At 35.2% G+C, this 18,474-nt stretch overlaps 1 protein-coding gene and 1 long non-coding RNA gene across 4 annotated transcripts; both read left to right on the top strand.

Moving 5' to 3' along the window:
* Positions 1-526: 526 nt before the first annotated feature.
* LOC111915504 (uncharacterized) lies at positions 527-10,640 on the top strand. 3 transcript variants are annotated; one of them, XM_042898970.2, is made up of 8 exons: positions 527-636; positions 1,581-4,263; positions 4,439-4,975; positions 5,608-6,267; positions 7,792-8,475; positions 8,775-9,584; positions 9,713-9,761; positions 9,870-10,640. In XM_042898970.2, the coding sequence occupies exons 2-7, from the start codon at positions 1,609-1,611 to the stop codon at positions 9,740-9,742; spliced, it is 5,376 nt and encodes a 1,791-aa protein (XP_042754904.1). In that variant the 5' UTR covers positions 527-636; positions 1,581-1,608; the 3' UTR covers positions 9,743-9,761; positions 9,870-10,640. The 3 variants fall into 3 exon arrangements, with proteins under 3 accessions (XP_042754904.1, XP_042754903.1, XP_023766924.1); XM_042898969.1 differs by having other exon boundaries at positions 528-830; positions 9,874-10,640; XM_023911156.2 differs by having other exon boundaries at positions 528-830.
* Positions 10,641-12,590: 1,950 nt separating this feature from the next.
* LOC122196662 (uncharacterized) lies at positions 12,591-16,675 on the top strand. Its single transcript, XR_008230111.1, has 3 exons — positions 12,591-14,246; positions 15,022-15,084; positions 16,416-16,675. It is a non-coding gene; the product is annotated as an uncharacterized LOC122196662 (long non-coding RNA).
* Positions 16,676-18,474: the final 1,799 nt, after the last annotated feature.

Here is an 18,474-nt window from a genome sequence, read left to right as displayed (position 1 = left end):
TCGCTATTACCACCACTCAAATTCTCCATAGACCGTCCATTTTTCCATTGTCTTATTACTGTTTTTTCTCACAAAACAAGACACTCTCTAGTTTCATTTTTTTCTCACACCATCAATGAACTCCGGCTTTCCCTAACTTAATAGAATTTAGGGAAGAACTTCAACAATCCTTCTTGCTAATAAGTCATACTCATTGGGAAATTCATTAACTAGTGAACCTCACATTTTTTTTTCGTTGTTGTGCAGTCAATACCAGTGAGATTAAATAGATAAATATCGGACCTAGAAATAATATAGGTTAGGAATGTGGGTCCAAAATTGCAGTCCCAAAAGCTACGCATATATAGACCATTGGGTATTTTAGCCAATTTTGGGTTAATTTTTAAGCAATATAACTGGGCCAATCCATTGGCTATTTTAGCCCAAATATGAAATGGACTGGATTTTTTTATTTTCTTTCTAACATGCACGCACGCGGCACGCACATCTGGAAATCGGTATCACTCTAATTTGAAGACCTAGTCAACTTCATTAGCGTTCAGTCGTTACTTCCAATTACACCAAGTTCAAGTTCCGACTTCCAACGTCTCTTTTTTCTTTCCTAGATTCAGATTCCACTCCGATTCTGCAACAAAGGTGAGCTTGATCAGGGTTGAATCTAGCTGGATTATTTTTGACACTGCTCATCCCGAAATACTGCTTTCCACACTGTTGTATCATCGCCTCTACGAAATTAAATTTCTTTCTTGGCTCTGTTACTGAATCAGTAGCTTTGCAACTTGCTCACTATCAGCTGATACGTGTTTTACATATCTTTTGAAGAATAATAGGTACTCATTGTATTTTACATGTTGTATCATCCCACAAAAGATCTTTTTCCCATTTCCCTCAGTCGCTCAAGATCTATCCACCTTTATATATGTTATTAATGTTGGGATAATCGAGAAAAAAACTGGAGAGATTTAGCCCAGGGGCATTTTAGGAAAGTTTACTTTTTATGCGTTTTATGTGTTTGAGTAAGACTCTTTTAGAATTAGTATAAGTAGGGTACAAGTTTTTCAGTCAATAATTACTTAGTCTCCAAGTTATAGTTATTCCTTTGCTTACTTCCCCTGTTCGTTCACTTCTGTCATGTTCTTCTGTTTCATTCAACTAAGTTCACAAGGTGTAAATTAGAAGCAGGCTCTAATTCTTCCTGTTAGTACCTTTGTGCCTCTTTTTTATCCCTTTTTTGTTTGAATTTCTTGTGCAAAAGGGCACAAGTTGAACTTGCAAGTTTCCAGTTAAAGTCTTCCATGTATTTTAAAATAATCATATTTTGGTATTTTTTATAATTAATCAATGATAAACCATTTTCCTGATTCCTATTACTATATAATCTAGCGTTATTTTGTTAAAAACTTTATCTTTAAGTTCATTGTAGATTATGGGATGGACTTATATTACGATTACATCATCGGTCTATGGGACAAAGCTAATCAAACCTTACTCAATGCAATGAATCTAGGATGCATTTAAATGCCCAATCCATTACAAATTTTCATCCAATTTCACCTGACAAATTGTTGGTTACTATGTAGATACTTCCACAAAGAAGATTTTCCTGCAATGGATGTTGTCAGTGTCATTCTGAAACCAGTTGTCGAGACACTTATGGAACCTGTTAAGAAGCATCTAGGCTACCTCATTTACAGTACAAAACATGTGAGGGATATGAGTAGCAAAATGAGGGAGTTAAATGCAGCAAGACATGCCGAAGAAGACCACTTGGACAGGAACACTAGAACTCGTCTTGAGATTTCATCTCAGGTTAGGAGTTGGTTGGAAGAAGTGGAAAAGATCAATGCAAAAGTACAAACCGTTCCTAGTGATGCCGTTGCTTGTTGCAGTCTCAAGATTAGACACACAGTTGGAAGGGAAGCCTTCAAGCTAATTGAGAAGATTGAAAGTGCCACAAGACAACACTCTTTGATCACATGGACTGATCAGCCCATTCCTTTGGGAAAAGTTGATACCATGAAGGCTTCCTCCTCCACACCATCAAGTGATCACGATGACTTTCAGTCAAGAGAAAAAACTTTTATTCAAGCACTGAAAGCACTTGAACCAAACAACACATCCCATATGATAGCGTTATGTGGGATGGGCGGAGTGGGGAAGACCACAATGATGCAAAGGCTGAAAAAGGTTGCCAAAGAAAATAGAATGTTCAGTTACATTGTTGAGGCAGTTATCGGGGAAAAAACAGACCCCATTGCTATTCAACAAGCTGTAGCAGATTACCTTCGTATAGAGTTAAAAGAAAGCACTAAACCAGCAAGAGCTGATAAGCTTCGTGAATGGTTCAAGGCCAACTCTGGAGAAGGTAAGAATAAGTTCCTTGTAATACTTGATGATGTCTGGCAGTCCGTTGATCCGGAAGATATTGGTTTAAGTCCTTTTCCAAATCAAGGTGTCGACTTCAAGGTCTTGTTGACTTCACGAGACGAACACATTTGCACATTGATGGGGGTTAAAGCTAATTCAGTTATTAATGTGGGACTTCTAACTGAAGCAGAAGCACAAAGTCTGTTCCAGCAATTTGTAGAAACTTCTGAGCCCGAGCTCTGTAAGATAGGAGAAGTTATCGTAAGAAAGTGTTGCGGTCTACCTATTGCCATCAAAACCTTGGCGTGTACTCTAAGAAATAAAAGAAAGGATGCATGGAAGGATGCACTTTCACGTATAGAGCACTATGACATTCGTAGTGTTGCCCCTAAAGTCTTTGAAACGAGCTACCACAATCTCCAAGACGAGGAGACTAAATCCATTTTTTTAATGTGTGGTTTGTTTCCTGAAGACTTTAATATTCCTACTGAGGAGTTGATGATGTATGGATGGGGCCTAAAGATCTATGATAGAGTTTATACGATTAGAGAAGCAAGAAACAGAATCAACACCTGCATTGAGCGACTATTGCAGACAAATTTGTTAATTGAAAGTGATGATGTTGGGTGTGTCAAGATGCACGATCTGGTCCGTGCTTTTGTTTTAGGTATGTATTCTGAAGTCGAGCATGCTTCAATTGTCAACCATGGTAATATGCCAGGGTGGACTGAAACTGATATTACTGACTCTTGCAAAACAATTTCATTAACATGCAAGAGCATGTCCGAGTTTCCAGAAAACCTCAACTTTCCAAACCTAACAATTTTGAAACTTATGCATGGAGATAAGTCGCTAAGGTTTCCTCAAGACTTTTATAAAGGAATGGAAAAGCTTTGGGTTATATCATACGATAAAATGATGTATCCATTGCTTCCCTCGTTAACTCAATGCTCCACCAACCTTCGAGTGCTTCACCTCCATCGATGCTCATTAATGATGTTTGATTGCTCTTGTATTGGAAATATGTTGAATCTTGAAGTGCTTAGCTTTGCTAATTCTAGCTTTGAATGGTTGCCTTCTACGCTCGGAAATTTGAAGAAGCTAAGGTTACTTGATCTGAGACATTGTCATGGTTTTCTTATCGAACAGGGTGTCTTGAAAAATTTGGTTAAACTTGAAGAACTCTATATTGGAAATGCATCAGCATTTAAAGATTATAACTGCAATGAGATGACAGAACGATCAAACAGGCTTTCTGCGTTAGAATTTGAGTTCTTTAAGAACAAGGCTCAAGTGAAGAATATGTCATTTGAGAATCTTGAACGATTCAAGATCTCAGTGGGACGCTCTTTAGATGGATATATCACTAAGAGTAGACACTCATATGAAAACACGTTGCAGTTGGTGACCAATAAAGGTGAAATATCAGACTGTAAACTTAATGAGTTGTTTGTGAAAACAGAGGTGCTTTGTTTAAGCATAGATGGTATGAATGATCTTGAAGATATTGAGGTGAAGTCGACACATCCTCCTCAATCCTCTTCATTCTGCAATTTAAGAGTCCTTGTCGTTTCTGGGTGTGCAGAGTTGACATACCTATTCAAACTCTGTGTTGCAAACACTTTGTCAAAGCTTGAGCATCTAGAAGTTTACAATTGTGGTAATATGGAAGAACTCATACATAATGGTGCGAGGGGTGGTGGAAAAGAGACAGTTATGTTCCCCAATCTGAAATTTTTATCTTTGCGTGAACTACCGAAGCTATTAGGTCTATGTGATAATGTCAGCCTAATTAAGCTACCACAACTCGTAGAGTTGCAACTCAAGGGCATTCCAGGTTTCACAAGCATTTATCCGCAAAGCAAGTTGGAAACATCTAGTTTGTTGAAGGAAGAGGTAGATATATATGTTTTATGTTTATACTATTAGACAATCTTTTAGTTAATATATATGTTTTATGTTTATACTATTAGACAATCTTTTCAACTAAAAGTTTTAGAATATATATGTAATTTTATTGTATGATGTGTTATTGTTTTCATGTGGCTATTAATGGATGATTATTTTGCAGGTTGTAATTCCTAAGTTGGAGACACTTCGAATTGATGACATGGAGAATTTAAAGGAAATATGGCCTTGTAAACTTAGTAAAGGCGAAAAAGTTAAGCTGAGAGGGATTAAAGTGAGAAATTGTGATAAACTTATGAATCTATTTCCATACAATCCCATGTCTCTGTTGTGTCATCTTGAAGAGTTTGAAGTCGAGAATTGTGGTTCCATTGAAACGTTATTCAACATAGACTTGGATTGTGCCGACACAATTGGAGAAGAATACAACAACAGCAGCTTAAGAAGCATCAGAGTGGGGAATTCAGCGAAGCTAAGAGAGGTGTGGAGGATAAAAGGTGGAGATAAATCTTGTCCCCTTGTTTGTGGCTTTCAAGTTGTTGAAAGAATAAGCATCTGGAGATGTGAGAGGTTTAGAAATGTATTCACACCTATCGCCACCAATTTTGATCTGGGGGCACTTTTGGAGATTCTTATAGAAGATTGCGGAGGAGAAACAGGGAGATTCAATGAATCAAAAGAGAGTAGCCAAGAGAAAAAGGTATGGATTTCAATTGCACTTTCTTACTTAATTAAGGATTAAGCTCCTACCTTTTGAATATCACCAACAACTTTTAAGTTCTGGAATCGGTTCAGCTTAAAACTCTACCAACATAATGCAGATAGATGAGACTTGAGAGCTGATGCTAAATACCTGTATAAAATCCTTTCATCCTTTTTCTTGATCTTGATAGCAAGTGAAATGATTTCAACTTCAAATTGATGAAAAGCATAGGGACATAGGTTGTATGGAAACAATTCGATGACTTGGAGGGCAGATAAATTTAGTAAACTTTAATTGACTATGGTTACTTATTAACTCAATTTCAAACCAAGTCTGTCTTTTGTTTGAAAATAGTTCACATCTTAATTAAAATACGTATTCTTCTTTCATAGGAGCATATGACATCTTTTAATTATTTATCTGTAGGTGAAAGATCCAACTATTTTTAATTTGTTGAGAATTTTCATCATTTGCAAATGTTCCTTGAAACATTGCCTAAAATCAAAGATATCTTTTTCAAATCCAAAATTATAAGAGAGATTTGTGAATGGACGTGAAGTTATAAATCATTTACACAATTCAGTAATGAAGTTACTAATTACATATCTTGTTGGGACATATATACACAGACTAATATTCTGTCAGTGGAAGAGACGTTACAAGAAGTCACTGGCAATATTTCTAATGTTGTATTCCCATCCGGTCTCATACCCTCTTTTCATAACCTCCATAAACTTTACTTGAAGAAGTATAATGGAGTGAAGGTCGTGTTTGAGATAGAGAGTCCAACAAGTACAGAATTGGTAACAACTCCCTATAACCAACATCCTATACTTCCATACCTCGACGAATTGTATCTAACTGATATGGACAACATGAGCCATGTGTGGAAGTGCAACCGGAAGAATTTCCTCAATCTTCCAAAACAAGAATCTGAATCTCCATTCCACAACCTCACAAACATACATATTGGGTATTGCAAAAGCATTAAGTACTTGTTTTCACCTCTCATGGCGGAACTTCTTTCCAACCTAAAGAAAGTCAATATAGAAGGTTGTGATGGTATTGAAGAAGTGGTTTCAAACAAAGATTACGAGGGTGAAGAAATGACTACTTTCACATCTACATCTACCCACACAAGCACCATCTTGTTCCCTCAGCTTGATTCTCTCACTCTATTTGGCCTGAACAATCTGAAGTGTATCGGTGGAGGTGGTGCCAAGGATTGGAACAATGAAATATCTTTCAAAAATACCACTACAACTACCGTTTTTCCTGATCAATTTAAGGTATGTTTTGTGCGTATTCAATTACTTATTTAATTTCTTTGTCAATATCCATTTTTCCTTGCAATATTCTATGAAAATCACCAAATCACATATTAAAGATTTAAACCTTTATTGCACACCCATTACCTACCATGCAAACTCAAGAATTGGATTTTGGAGGCCTAAAATGTTCCATCTGAACAAGTATTACCTTGTATTTGTTATTTATCATAATTCATCTCATTTACTGATGAGATTTCTTTTTACTTTTTTCATTAGAAAATGCACACACATCTAATTAAGTTTTCCATTCTATGTGAATCCTCTGTTATTTTGGACAATTTTTTCCTTGTATAGTCGTAATTCCAGACAGTTATGTATTTAAGTCTTAATTTAGATGATAATGCATTTTATACATACTATATTAAGATAATATTTAACTAAAGGATAAATGCCATGACACATTATATGTTATCTATATGATCATTAAACAATCAATTTTATTTTTCAACAAAAAAAAGGTGAGGATTAATAGGTACCCGGCTAGATTACCAAAAACCAGTTCCAGCACTTCTCCAGAATGTTAACAAAAATTTGAAAAGAAATTTCACAAAGTAAATAAGCTAACCATAAACCATTACAAACCACAAAGATTAACCATTAACCAAAATCCCAACATGTGTATGATTGAAGTGCTAAACCCACAAATCCCTGCATTAATTGTAGATGTATTTAAACTAAAAGAACTTAATTCCACACACAAGTAATCTGTTCATACCTGATGCTGATACATGTTCTAAAATCATCCTCTTGTGACAATTTTGCTACTGCTGTTCTCCAACAATCATAAGAATCAAACTAAAATGACAGACAAAGGTTGGTAGGTATCACATTATGACCAATTCATCACATTATGAAATACCATTTAATTATATCACGTTAGGACCAATTTAATGGTTACATTCCTACAACTAAAGGTTAGTCATTAAAATTTGAGGGTCATGTATGTAACACAACTTGTTAACCCGTTGTAAACTACAGTAATGGTGTATGTTGTATGTCAGAAACTTATCCTCTATCATATATATTTATATATATATATATATATGTGTGTGTGTGTGTGTGTGTGTGTGTGTGTGTGTATATATATATATGTATGTATGTATATGTTTTTGCATTCATTTCCCCAGAAATAAAAACCAAGATATGTGCTATAATCTGAAAAGTAAGAAACAAAAAGGCAGTTGGTATTTTGTTAAATGTAACTTACTTTAGATATTAGGGCGATCAGGTGACACTTGACAGGTATTGTAGTATAGAAATCAACAATTTAAAATATTACTCGAAGCTAATTTTTGTAAGTGGTATGTCTTTTATTGTCTCTTCAATAAATCCTGAAATTAATTAAAAAAAAGTACATTTTTGATGTGTAGAGCAGTTGTGTCATTTAGTATAAAAAAAACTAAATTTTGAATTAATTTTTTTTTTTTACAAAAGTTGTGTCTATAGTTTAATTTTACATTAATTTTCCATTTGTTTTTCTAGTTGTCTGAAGCAGCAGGTGGTGTTTCTTGGAGCTTATGCCAATACGCTAGAGAGATAAAAATAGAAAAGTGTGATGCATTGTCAAGTATGATTCCATGTTATGCAGCAGGACAAATGCAAAAACTTCAAGTGCTGAAGATATGGTTGTGCGATGGGATGAAGGAGATATTTGAAACTCAATTAGTGACGAGCAAAAACAAGATTGGTTGTGATGAAGGAAATGGTAGAATTCCAAGACTAAATAACATTATTATGCTTCCCAATCTAAAGATATTGGAAATCACAATATGTGACCGTTTGGAACATATATTCACATTCTCTGCAATTGGAAGCCTGACACATCTCGAAGAGTTAACGATATATAATTGCGAGTCAATGAAAGTGATTGTGAAGAAGGAAGAAGAAGATGCATCCTCATCATCATCATCTAAGGAGGTTGTGGTCTTTCCTCATCTAAAGTCCATTGAACTAAGTTATCTACCAAAGCTGGAGGGTTTCTTCTTGGGAATGAATGAGTTCCAGTTTCCTTCATTGGATAAGGTTACCATCAAGAAATGCCCCCAAATGAGAGTGTTTGCACCTGGTGGGTCCACAGCTCCCCAAATCAAGTTTATACACACAAGATTAGGCAAACATGCTCTTGATGAATCTCCCCTTAACTTCTTTCATGTTCAGCATCATCAGGTATAAGATATTTCTTTTGCATCATCTAATTAAGAAAGATATCATGCATGTTGTCACTTGGAATCAAAATTTATGTTTATGTTGTCACTTGGAATCAAAAATTTCCATTTTGAACAAGGGAGAAACATCCAAAATAACCTCACATATCTAACATACTTTATGAGATCAAAAATACTTATCCGTTGGTAACTTTAACTTGGAGTAAAATATCATTGTCATGAATAATTATATATATGAAATTTTAAATGTTTTTGTTTGACATATATATTACTCTGGCATTTTCTTTATTGGACTTGTAGATCGCTTTCCTGAGTTTACATGGTGCAACCTCGTGCACTGCGCCTTCAGAAGCAATACCTTGGTATTTTCATAACTTGATCGAATTAGATGTGGAACGGAATCATGATGTTAAAAATATTATTCCATTCAGTGAGTTACTGCAACTGCAAAAGCTGGAAAAAATTAGTGTGAGTGATTGTGAGATGGTAGATGAGTTGTTTGAAAATGCATTGGAAGCAGCAGGGAGAAATCGTAGTAATGGATGTGGTTTTGATGAATCATCACAAACTACTACTCTTGTCAATATTCCAAACCTAAGAGAAATGAGGTTGGATTCGTTAGGTAATCTCAGGTATATATGGAAAAGCACTCAGTGGACACTTTATGAGTTTCCGAACCTAACAAGTCTCTATATTGGTTGTTGCAATAGTTTAGAACATGTATTTACTAGTTCCATGGTTGGTAGTCTATTGCAACTCCAAGAGCTACATATAAGGGACTGCCGCCATATGGTGGAGGTCATTGTTAAGGATGCAGATGTTGCTGTAGAAGCAGAAGAAGAATCTGATGGCAAGACGAATGAGATACTTGTGTTACCTAGTCTAAAGTTCTTAAAACTTGATGGACTTAGATATCTTAAGGGGTTTACCTTGGGGAAGGAGGACTTTTCATTCCCATTATTGGATACTTTGATCATCTATAGATGCCCAGGAATAACGACTTTCACCAAGGGATATTCCGCTACTCCAAAGCTAAAAGAAATAGTAACAAGTCTTGGGTCATTTTACGCAGGGGAAGACATCAACTCCTTTATAAAGAACAAACAAGAGGTAAACTAGATCTTTGTTGCTTTAGTAAGTCTTAAAGTACATTTGAAAAGTTTCATGTAGTTTTTTTTTTGTCATTCTCAAAATCCCCAACCTGTAATTTCAACTTTATAATTATATATTTTATGCAGGCATTCAAAAAAGACCAAGACTCTTATTAACGTGAAGTAAACATTAAAGGTAAATTCGATTTTCACTTCTCCAGAATGCCTATTAATGGTCTTTTAATTCATGATTTTTGGATGTATTCTTCTTCATTATGATGTGAATGCTCCAACTGATTGTTAGGTAGGTTTCTGTCGTTGAATGGTGATGACCATCTAAACCAATTGACTATCTGTTGGTAGTATTGAAGGATAGAACTGTTGATCATATGAAGAGGAACTAAACAAGAGCATGGTTGCTATGAAGATGTTAACGTATCAATCAAATAACAAGCTACTCACTGATCTAAGTTTCTTGGTTGGATGTTGATTTTAATGTTTCAGATTCGTTGGTATCATTATGTGGGTTTATCAGTGTTAACGAGATAAAGAGTGACTTAACCTAGATTGTGATGTTAGTAAATGTTGGACTCAAGCATGGAAAAATAGGAATGACTTATGAAAATATATGCAAATTACAAGGGAAGAATATTGGAAATTTAATTGGTAGGGTTGAAATTCTTAATGAAAATATTATTGGGTATACTTGAAACAAATACCATGAAAGTAGTTAGAAGCAGAATTTGCAGCCATCTTCAGCTACTTATAGTCTATTCTTCTTACCATCGAACTTCAGTGTTATTCCTATTCTTTACAACCCAAGAAAACAGATTGGTGCAAATTTTTGTTAGTGCTAATCATCAGAAAGGCCATAAGTAACTGTGAGTAAAGTTTATAGCTACGAATACACCTCAATAGCTTTGAAAAAGTAAATTCAAAAGATTTGAATGAGTTTCAATCTGTAAACAAGGATTCAGTTGAGAAATACAAAAGTATCCTACAACAATGTTAACAGACTGATGGGACTAAATTTGTAATATAATAAATCAAACTATTCAAGTTGAGCGCATCATGCATTGAGGATTAATAAATTCACATGTTTTGAATGACTATACAGTTTTCATAGGTTTTGCTTCTTTAGTTTGAGGTATTCAGTTCTTCATCAAAATATTTATATATTAAGTTCCAGCGCTTGAATTTGGCTGGTCTTTTGTTGTATAAAATATGGAGGGTTAAATATCGTGGTGCACTTGTCTTCAAGTGTTTATGTATGCATTTATGGTGATTATATTTCACTAGTACAAAAATGACATATGGTCAAACTTTTTGAAAAACGGACTGTCACACTTTTTATTAAAAGTGCGGCCAAAAATCACTAAAAAAATTTGGATATATTTAAATTAGTTTGCGTGATCACTATATAGATAATCAAAACTTTAATCACATTAAATTATAAAAAAACGTGACAATTATTAGCCACATTGAAACAATGTGGTCATATGTCACCATCAACCACGTGTATTGATAAATATTGTGATATTTTTTTTATAAGAGACAATAGATAAGTATATGGTCATATGAGGCAATTGTATATGTTTTTGTATCATGATGCATATTTTAGACACATGAAATCTAAAGTAGCTAACATGTGACACATTAAATATTTGTGTCCATAGAGTGGTGTTTACTAGTGACTTAGTAGAAGCAAGAAAACACATTACTTTTAGTGGTTTATGGTCATGTGCCTTTTATTATATATGTCAAAATATGATGAATTAGCTTTGAAAAAAAACAAATATTGTGAGTGTAAGTAGCATTTGATTATGGTTACAATTATTATGTGTGTCTATAGGTAAATCTAGTTATAGAAGTAAATAATGTATGTTCAATATAATTATAGTGTGTATGGTCATTGAATATGTGACGATGATTATATAATGGACATTCTTTTTGTACTAGTGTATGCCTTAAGTTGAAGAATTGTAACAACTGGTAAAATTTGTCAGAGTTCGTCAGTCAAACTACTACAAACTATTATGCAATAAAGACCAATTGCGTGTAATTTTATGTTTATAAAGTATACGAAAGATATTATATTTAAAATTATTGTTAGAACATCTCAAATAGCTCAAACCTTCTATCATTGGACATCGAATCGAAAATACAAAAAATTAATTTATTGGTGACGTTAAAAAAATAAATTTTTGCATCAGATGTATCTGAGAATTATGGATAAGATATTTGAATAGATTATGTTCTCCTGATTTCGTGGGTATAAAAAACGACATAAATGAAGGTCGTATGAGAAAGTTATGACTCTTTAAATTTATAAAAATCAGTATTTATCCGATTTTCTTGAAACGAACCGTGCCTTGTATAATTTGGAATAACTTTGAATCTCGTAAATTGTTTTTGAGCACGTTTTTGAACTCAAGCTATGTTCTATTATTTTATTATAATTTGATCACATTTTTAATCTCGATCAAAATCAGATTCAAAAAATCTGTTGAATCCGATCCTATAAATCACGAAACTTTAAACGGATTTTCCAGGAGTTCTACTTATCGGATTCAAGATCCATCTGACTTTTTGGAAATCTTATAACCAAGATTATCATTCTTCAATTTCAGAAAAGCTATTTGATATCCAGATCAAGAACATATGAATTGAGAAAGTTAGAAAATATCACCATTTTAGAAATTCCAAATATGACATTGTACTTTTGGCACTTTGAGTCAATCATAATTGATTTTAAATTATAACAATATGACTATAACATCTACACTCACATTTTTCTACATACACAAATACATGTTAATAATTGAAGCAACTCATTGCTTCTAAAATTACCTCAAAATACAACAATAAATAAAATTTAACAACCAAGTATCTTGCTTCCAAGTTACCTTGACCAAATTCACACTCAAAGACTTTGCTTACAAACTTTATCCAAAGTATATCAATAAATAATGTATGGTGAATTATGGTGAATTATCAGCCAAATTTGGAAATTGAAAACAAATGTATCACACCAAAGAAACCCCAAATCCTTTCTTTCTCCTTTCTCTTCTCTTTTCTGATTCATGGACTGCTAAGTACATCACCTGAAATGGTGATTTTTGCCAATGAAGAAGCATCAGCCCCTCCTTTCATCTTCTTCATTTCCTGCCAAGGACCACAGGTTGTGGGTGGCTGTTTCCGGCGAAACCAAGATGGGTAGCATCCCCGTTTTCTTTCTTGTGCCTTACCTGTCAATGGAATCAACCCAAACCTCCACCAGAAGTGGAGATTTCCCTGCAATCAAGAAGACATCAAGCCAAACACACCCTATTATTGTTGTTGCTTTGCCCATATGACTAACATGTGACAAGAAAGGAACCCACGAGGGTTCGCCGGAGAACGCCCACTGCCACTTTGCTCCGCCACCACCGCTGTTGACAACAGCCACCACCGAGCCGCTTTTCTGCTTTCGCATCCTTCCCTTCCGGTTCACCGATCTCAGCCAAATACCCCAAACCCAATCGTTGTTGCTTGTTGTTCTGAATTCTTTTCCGAGTTGTTGCCGTCGGCGACAGAATCACAAAGACCAAGGATGGATCGCCTTTTTTTGACGGACTTCTTCTTCCCTCCTCTTTGCGATTGGTTTCCTCCACCGAACCACCTGCTGCCGCCTTCAATTTCCTTTTCCCTCTGCTTGATAGATGAGAAGCGTATGACTGCTTCATTCGCGTTTCTTTTGGTCGTCCGAAGAAGACGTGTCTCCTTTGCTATATTTGGGGAATGTGGCAAAACAGTCCCTGTGTTTAATACTTTAAATTAAAATTGACCCCTTTGACATAAATCCTTTCAAGGCAAATCCTATTGGACTCAGTCCTTACAAAATGGTCCTTATGTTGTTTTAAAAGATCAAAAATAGTCCCTTTTGGTTTAATTCTTTACCAAAAGGAATTCTTTTGGTTTGATATTTTACAAAACAAACCCGAAAATGTTTTAAAGTCCAAGAATGGTTACTTACGGTTATTCACGAAAAGCTTCACCAAAACGAACCGGGATCGAGATCACGCATCGAATGTGAGTTTCTATGGCCCCTGTTTTACAGTTTTAATATTTGGGGGAGAACACATGAGTGTCTATTAACATCATTAAAAACTAATAAAGAAATCAATAACCTTACTAATGAAATAGCTTTGCATCGTTCAATAACCTTGTAACAAAACAATAACGTCGTTAAAAACTAATAAAGAAATCAATATATTAATTATTGTAACATCCCGGAATCGCAAGAGTAGAGTTGAAGGGCTAAAAGTGTAAGTTTTAGAGGATGACTCGGCGAGTCCATGGCTGACTCGGCGAGTCAGGTCGCGGTCATGGTCGCGTGTCAAGTGGCCTACTCGGCGAGTCCCTAGGATGGACTCGGCGAGTAGGTGCTGTATGGAGAAAACCCTAATTTTCGGGGTTGAGTCCTATATAAAGAGCATTATACCCCTCCACAGCCTCCCTTATCCCCCCCCCCCCCCCCCCCCCTTGAGTTCCAGAAACCCTAAATTCGTGGAGAAATCATTTGTGGAGAAAATTAGAGCTTGGAGAGGTGTTGTTTGAAGAGATCTTGAAGGAGAAGTGGCTTGGATCAAAGGGCTTTGCTTGGATTCGAGTTTGGCTGCTTTTGAGGCATCTTTTGGAGGTAATATCTTCGTCCTTAGGCTGTGCATTCCTAGTTTCATCATTTTGGGGTTTGTGGGGAGTATGTCTTGGAATGTTTTGGAGTTTGGAGGATAGATCTGAGGTTGCTACCTCAGATCTGGAATATTGAAGGCCTAGAGTGCATTAAAGTTCCTGTGTTTGTGTGCTTAGTGAAGTCACCATGTCCCAAACCTTGGTTTTAAGGTGAATATGGCTTAAATCTCGTTAGATTCACGTAAAGTTTGCCACTTTACGTGATGGATGGATTGTAGGAGGTTGGATCTATGTTTTAGATCAATTGCATGGCCTGAGATGCTTCTGTTTGGATTCAGACCGGTGGTACTCGACGAGTCACATGGGTGGACTCGACGAGTTGCTTGAAGATGGCCTGGGACTCGACGAGTTGGAAGAACAACTCGGCGAGTAGGTTGAAGATGGCCTTGGACTCGACGAGTCCATTTGGACTCGGCGAGTCTTATCGAGGAAGTCCCAATATTTCTGGTTGAGTCGATGAATCGGTGAGTCAAGGGATGACTCGGTGAGTTGGGTACGAGTGGACTCAGAGTTGTTGGACTCGACGAGTCTTGGGGTGACTCGGCGAGTTGGGTCGCTGATTGAAGGAAGTTCTGAGCATATGGACTCGGCGAGTCATCGGGTTGACTCAGCGAGTAGGGTCAGTCAGGGGTTGACTTTGACTTGTCCGTGGTTGACCAGTTGTCTTCCAGGGGTATTTTGGTAATTAAGGGTATTTATTGAGTTGTATGTTTGATGTTTAGTGGAGGAGTTCGTGTCAGAGTTCGGAGCAGCAGGATCTTATCTTTTCAGCCGACAGTTTCGAGGTGAGCTATCCTCACTATATCAACAGGGTCTAAGGCACCAAGGCCGGCCCTTTATTGTATGGAGATTCGGTTATGGTTATTATGTTACTGTTTGATGTGTCTGCATCCTGGTAGCTAGGATGGTACATGCTAGGAGGCCTTGCTAAGGTCAGTTTTCCCGATATACAGAGTGATGCTATGCTAGTGACCGGTTAGGTCGGTAACCCGGTTAGGGTAATGATATGCTATGTGATCTGCTTGCTCGGTCTGTTGACTATGACTGTTATATGAGTGTATGTTTTGTGCACATGGTTGTTTGGACTGGAGATGGGTTGAGGCGGGTCCTGCTTTGTGCTATAGGCCAAGATACCCAGGGCGGACCGGTTGTTCCGAAGGCCCAGCGAGCGGTCCGGATAGGCTGTAGGTGATGGGTTTAGGGTTTTACGAGGCCGGTGCATGGTGATGGGTTAAATACCTGCATCCCATATAAACTTTCTACAAATTTGTCACAACCAGCCCCTCCTTACCATATCTTTTCCAAACTAAGCCCAAATTTTACTTTTTCTACCCCAGCTTCGGAAATTCCCTTCAAATTTGATACCTGATTTACCATATCTCCCCTCGGCCTCCAAAATCTCTTTAATGAAGTCCCAATAATTACCCTTTAGTCTCTGCCTTCTATAATACTTACAAATTAAGTCCGGATTTTACACTTTTAACCCCCAATCTCTTAAAGTGTGACAATTAGCTCTACGAGACCATCATTAGATATATAGCTATTTATTTTAGGGCTTCTATTCATTCATTAATTTATTTATTTAACTAATAAATAAACGGGTGTTACATGTGGGCTCAATTTATATGAATTGGTTTAACTAGGTTTCCTTTTTTTTTTAATAAGAGATAAATTAGATCACTTTAATCTCATATTTGATATTGTTGTCATCAAATCCATTCAAGTTGTTTCTGATTTAAAATTTGAAGGAGTTTTTTAGCCCTTAATTTGGTTGCCATTGTTTGAAATTTTGAAAAATAAGGATTGGTGTTTTAGTAAAGGCAAATTGCAATAGATATAAACTCTTACTTGCTATCTAATTTATTCTAATTGCTACATTTACTTTATTTCACTACTTTATTCTAATTGCTACCTTTATTTTATATATATATATATATATATATATATATATATATATATATATATATATATATAAATTGTATTACAAATTTGCTAATTTCAGTATTTGGCCACCAACTATTACTCTTTTAGTAATTTAAGTCCCTTGTCATTTAATTTTACTTGATTAGTCACTAAACATTAATTGGGATTAGTTTGACATGATGTTATTGTGTAGGATTTTCGTGTAGTTCTTGATCAAGAGTTGGGATTGATATTGAAGCTAAGAGACATGATGATTGGTTGGATACATTAAGGGTTTTAGAGCTTCTTCAGACAGCTTAATGACGAGTTACTGAAACAAGAAGGTGCCCCTTTATAGCAATGTAGCATTAGGTTATATAGTTAGGGAAAACCTCTTAATAACAATGTACAATTAGATCCCTTTAATATAAATGTATTACAATTTTTTGACATGATGTTATTGGATGAAATTGATTGTCGTGGTAAATATATGTTTCTATATTTTTGTATTATGTGTAAAAGAGCATCGAAATGCACATCGTATATGCATATCGTAAATGGTTGCTGAAGTTTATGACATGCAAATGTGTATCATCTTCATTTATGACAGGGGATTTAATGATACGCAATGCGTGTCCTAAAGACGCATCGTAAGGTTACGACACACAAATGCGTGCCGTATTCCTTGTTGACAGGTCTTCCTTGATACGCATTGCGTGTCGTAAATGAGTGTCGCAAATGCGTGTCATAAATGCGCATCGTGAATAGACGACGTGCAAAAGCGTGTCGTCTCTCATTATGACATGACCTTCCTTGACACGCATTTGCGCGTCGTCTGAGCGTTTTACGACACGCATTGTGCGTCGTAAAATGTTGTTTTTCAATGCTAATGGGATTATTAGTGACTTAACCTATATTATTTTTAGTAGTAAATGTTGGACTCAAGTATGGAAATATAGCAATCAGTTGTGAAATATACATGGAAATACAACAATTAAACATTGGAAAGTTAAATAGTAGGATTAAGATTTTTAACGGAAGTATCATGAGACAATAGTACATATACACAAATGCAACATACTATTAAAGTAATTAGAAGTGGAATATGCTGCTATCTTCAACTACTTATAGTTTCTTTTTCTTTTCTTACCTAAAAAACTATGATTGAACTTTAGTGGTTATTACTATTCTTTACCACCCAATAAATGAGCTTGGTGCAAATTTTCATATAAAGGCGACAAGTAAGTGAAGAGTTCATAGCTATATAAGAAAACGAGTACCCCTAATAGCTTTGTAAAAGTAAGTTCAAAAGGATTAAACAAGTTTCAAAGTATAAACAAATAGGATTCTGTTGAGAAATACAAAAAGTATCCTACAACAATGACTAAATTCGTATTATAATAAATCGAACTATTCAAGTTTGGCTTATCATGCATTGAGGATTAATAAACTCATAGGTTTTTCATTACTACACAATTTTCATAGGTTTTGCTTCTTCATATATTCACCTAAATTTTTGTATACGTAGAGCAAGTGTTTGAATTTGACATTTTTATAAATTCAATTTCTCTAGTTTAAATTTCTACAAAATGTTACAAATTCCTTCCACAATAAACTAAAATTTTGTTTCGGGAGTATTTTAGCAACCTTGCTTCCATTACTCCTGCCACTCCCAAGTGGCAGAAGTTCTCTTCCTGTTTGAAGGTTTTTTTTTCCCCAAAATTACCCTTTTCATATTATATTTTTTTTTCTAATTTTCCTCAGTTTTAAAATGGAATTTTCCAGGTTGTTTTAAATATATTTGAAGCTCAGCCTTTAAGTGAAGAAGAAAGCAGTACAAACAATCTTGAAGATGAAATAGCAAAATTTAGCTAGCATAAAATATCTTACAAGAATTAACTTAATGGGTCTAGCGGTGGGACCCTCTAATTTATTATTACTTTTTTATTCTAAAAATACTTCAATCTCATTACACTAACCTTTTTTTATTTATAAATTTTGGTATAATATAGTTAAAAGATCCAAGCTTTCGTCGTCATATTCTTGTCTGATGCCTAATTTTATTTGATTATCTTAAGGTAATCATTATTATATATATATATATATATATATATATATATATATATATATATATATATATATATATATATATATATGTATGTATAATTGTATGTAATATTATAATGCTACTTATATATGCAATTGTTTTAAAAAATTTAGGCTCTAGGGAAAGACGAAAAAGATTTGCCATTTGAAACGATGGTTAGTTGGGA

Source organism: Lactuca sativa, chromosome 2, assembly GCF_002870075.4.
Source record: "Lactuca sativa cultivar Salinas chromosome 2, Lsat_Salinas_v11, whole genome shotgun sequence".
NCBI classification, from domain to species: domain Eukaryota; kingdom Viridiplantae; phylum Streptophyta; class Magnoliopsida; order Asterales; family Asteraceae; genus Lactuca; species Lactuca sativa.
This window is presented reverse-complemented; position numbering and strand designations above follow the sequence as displayed.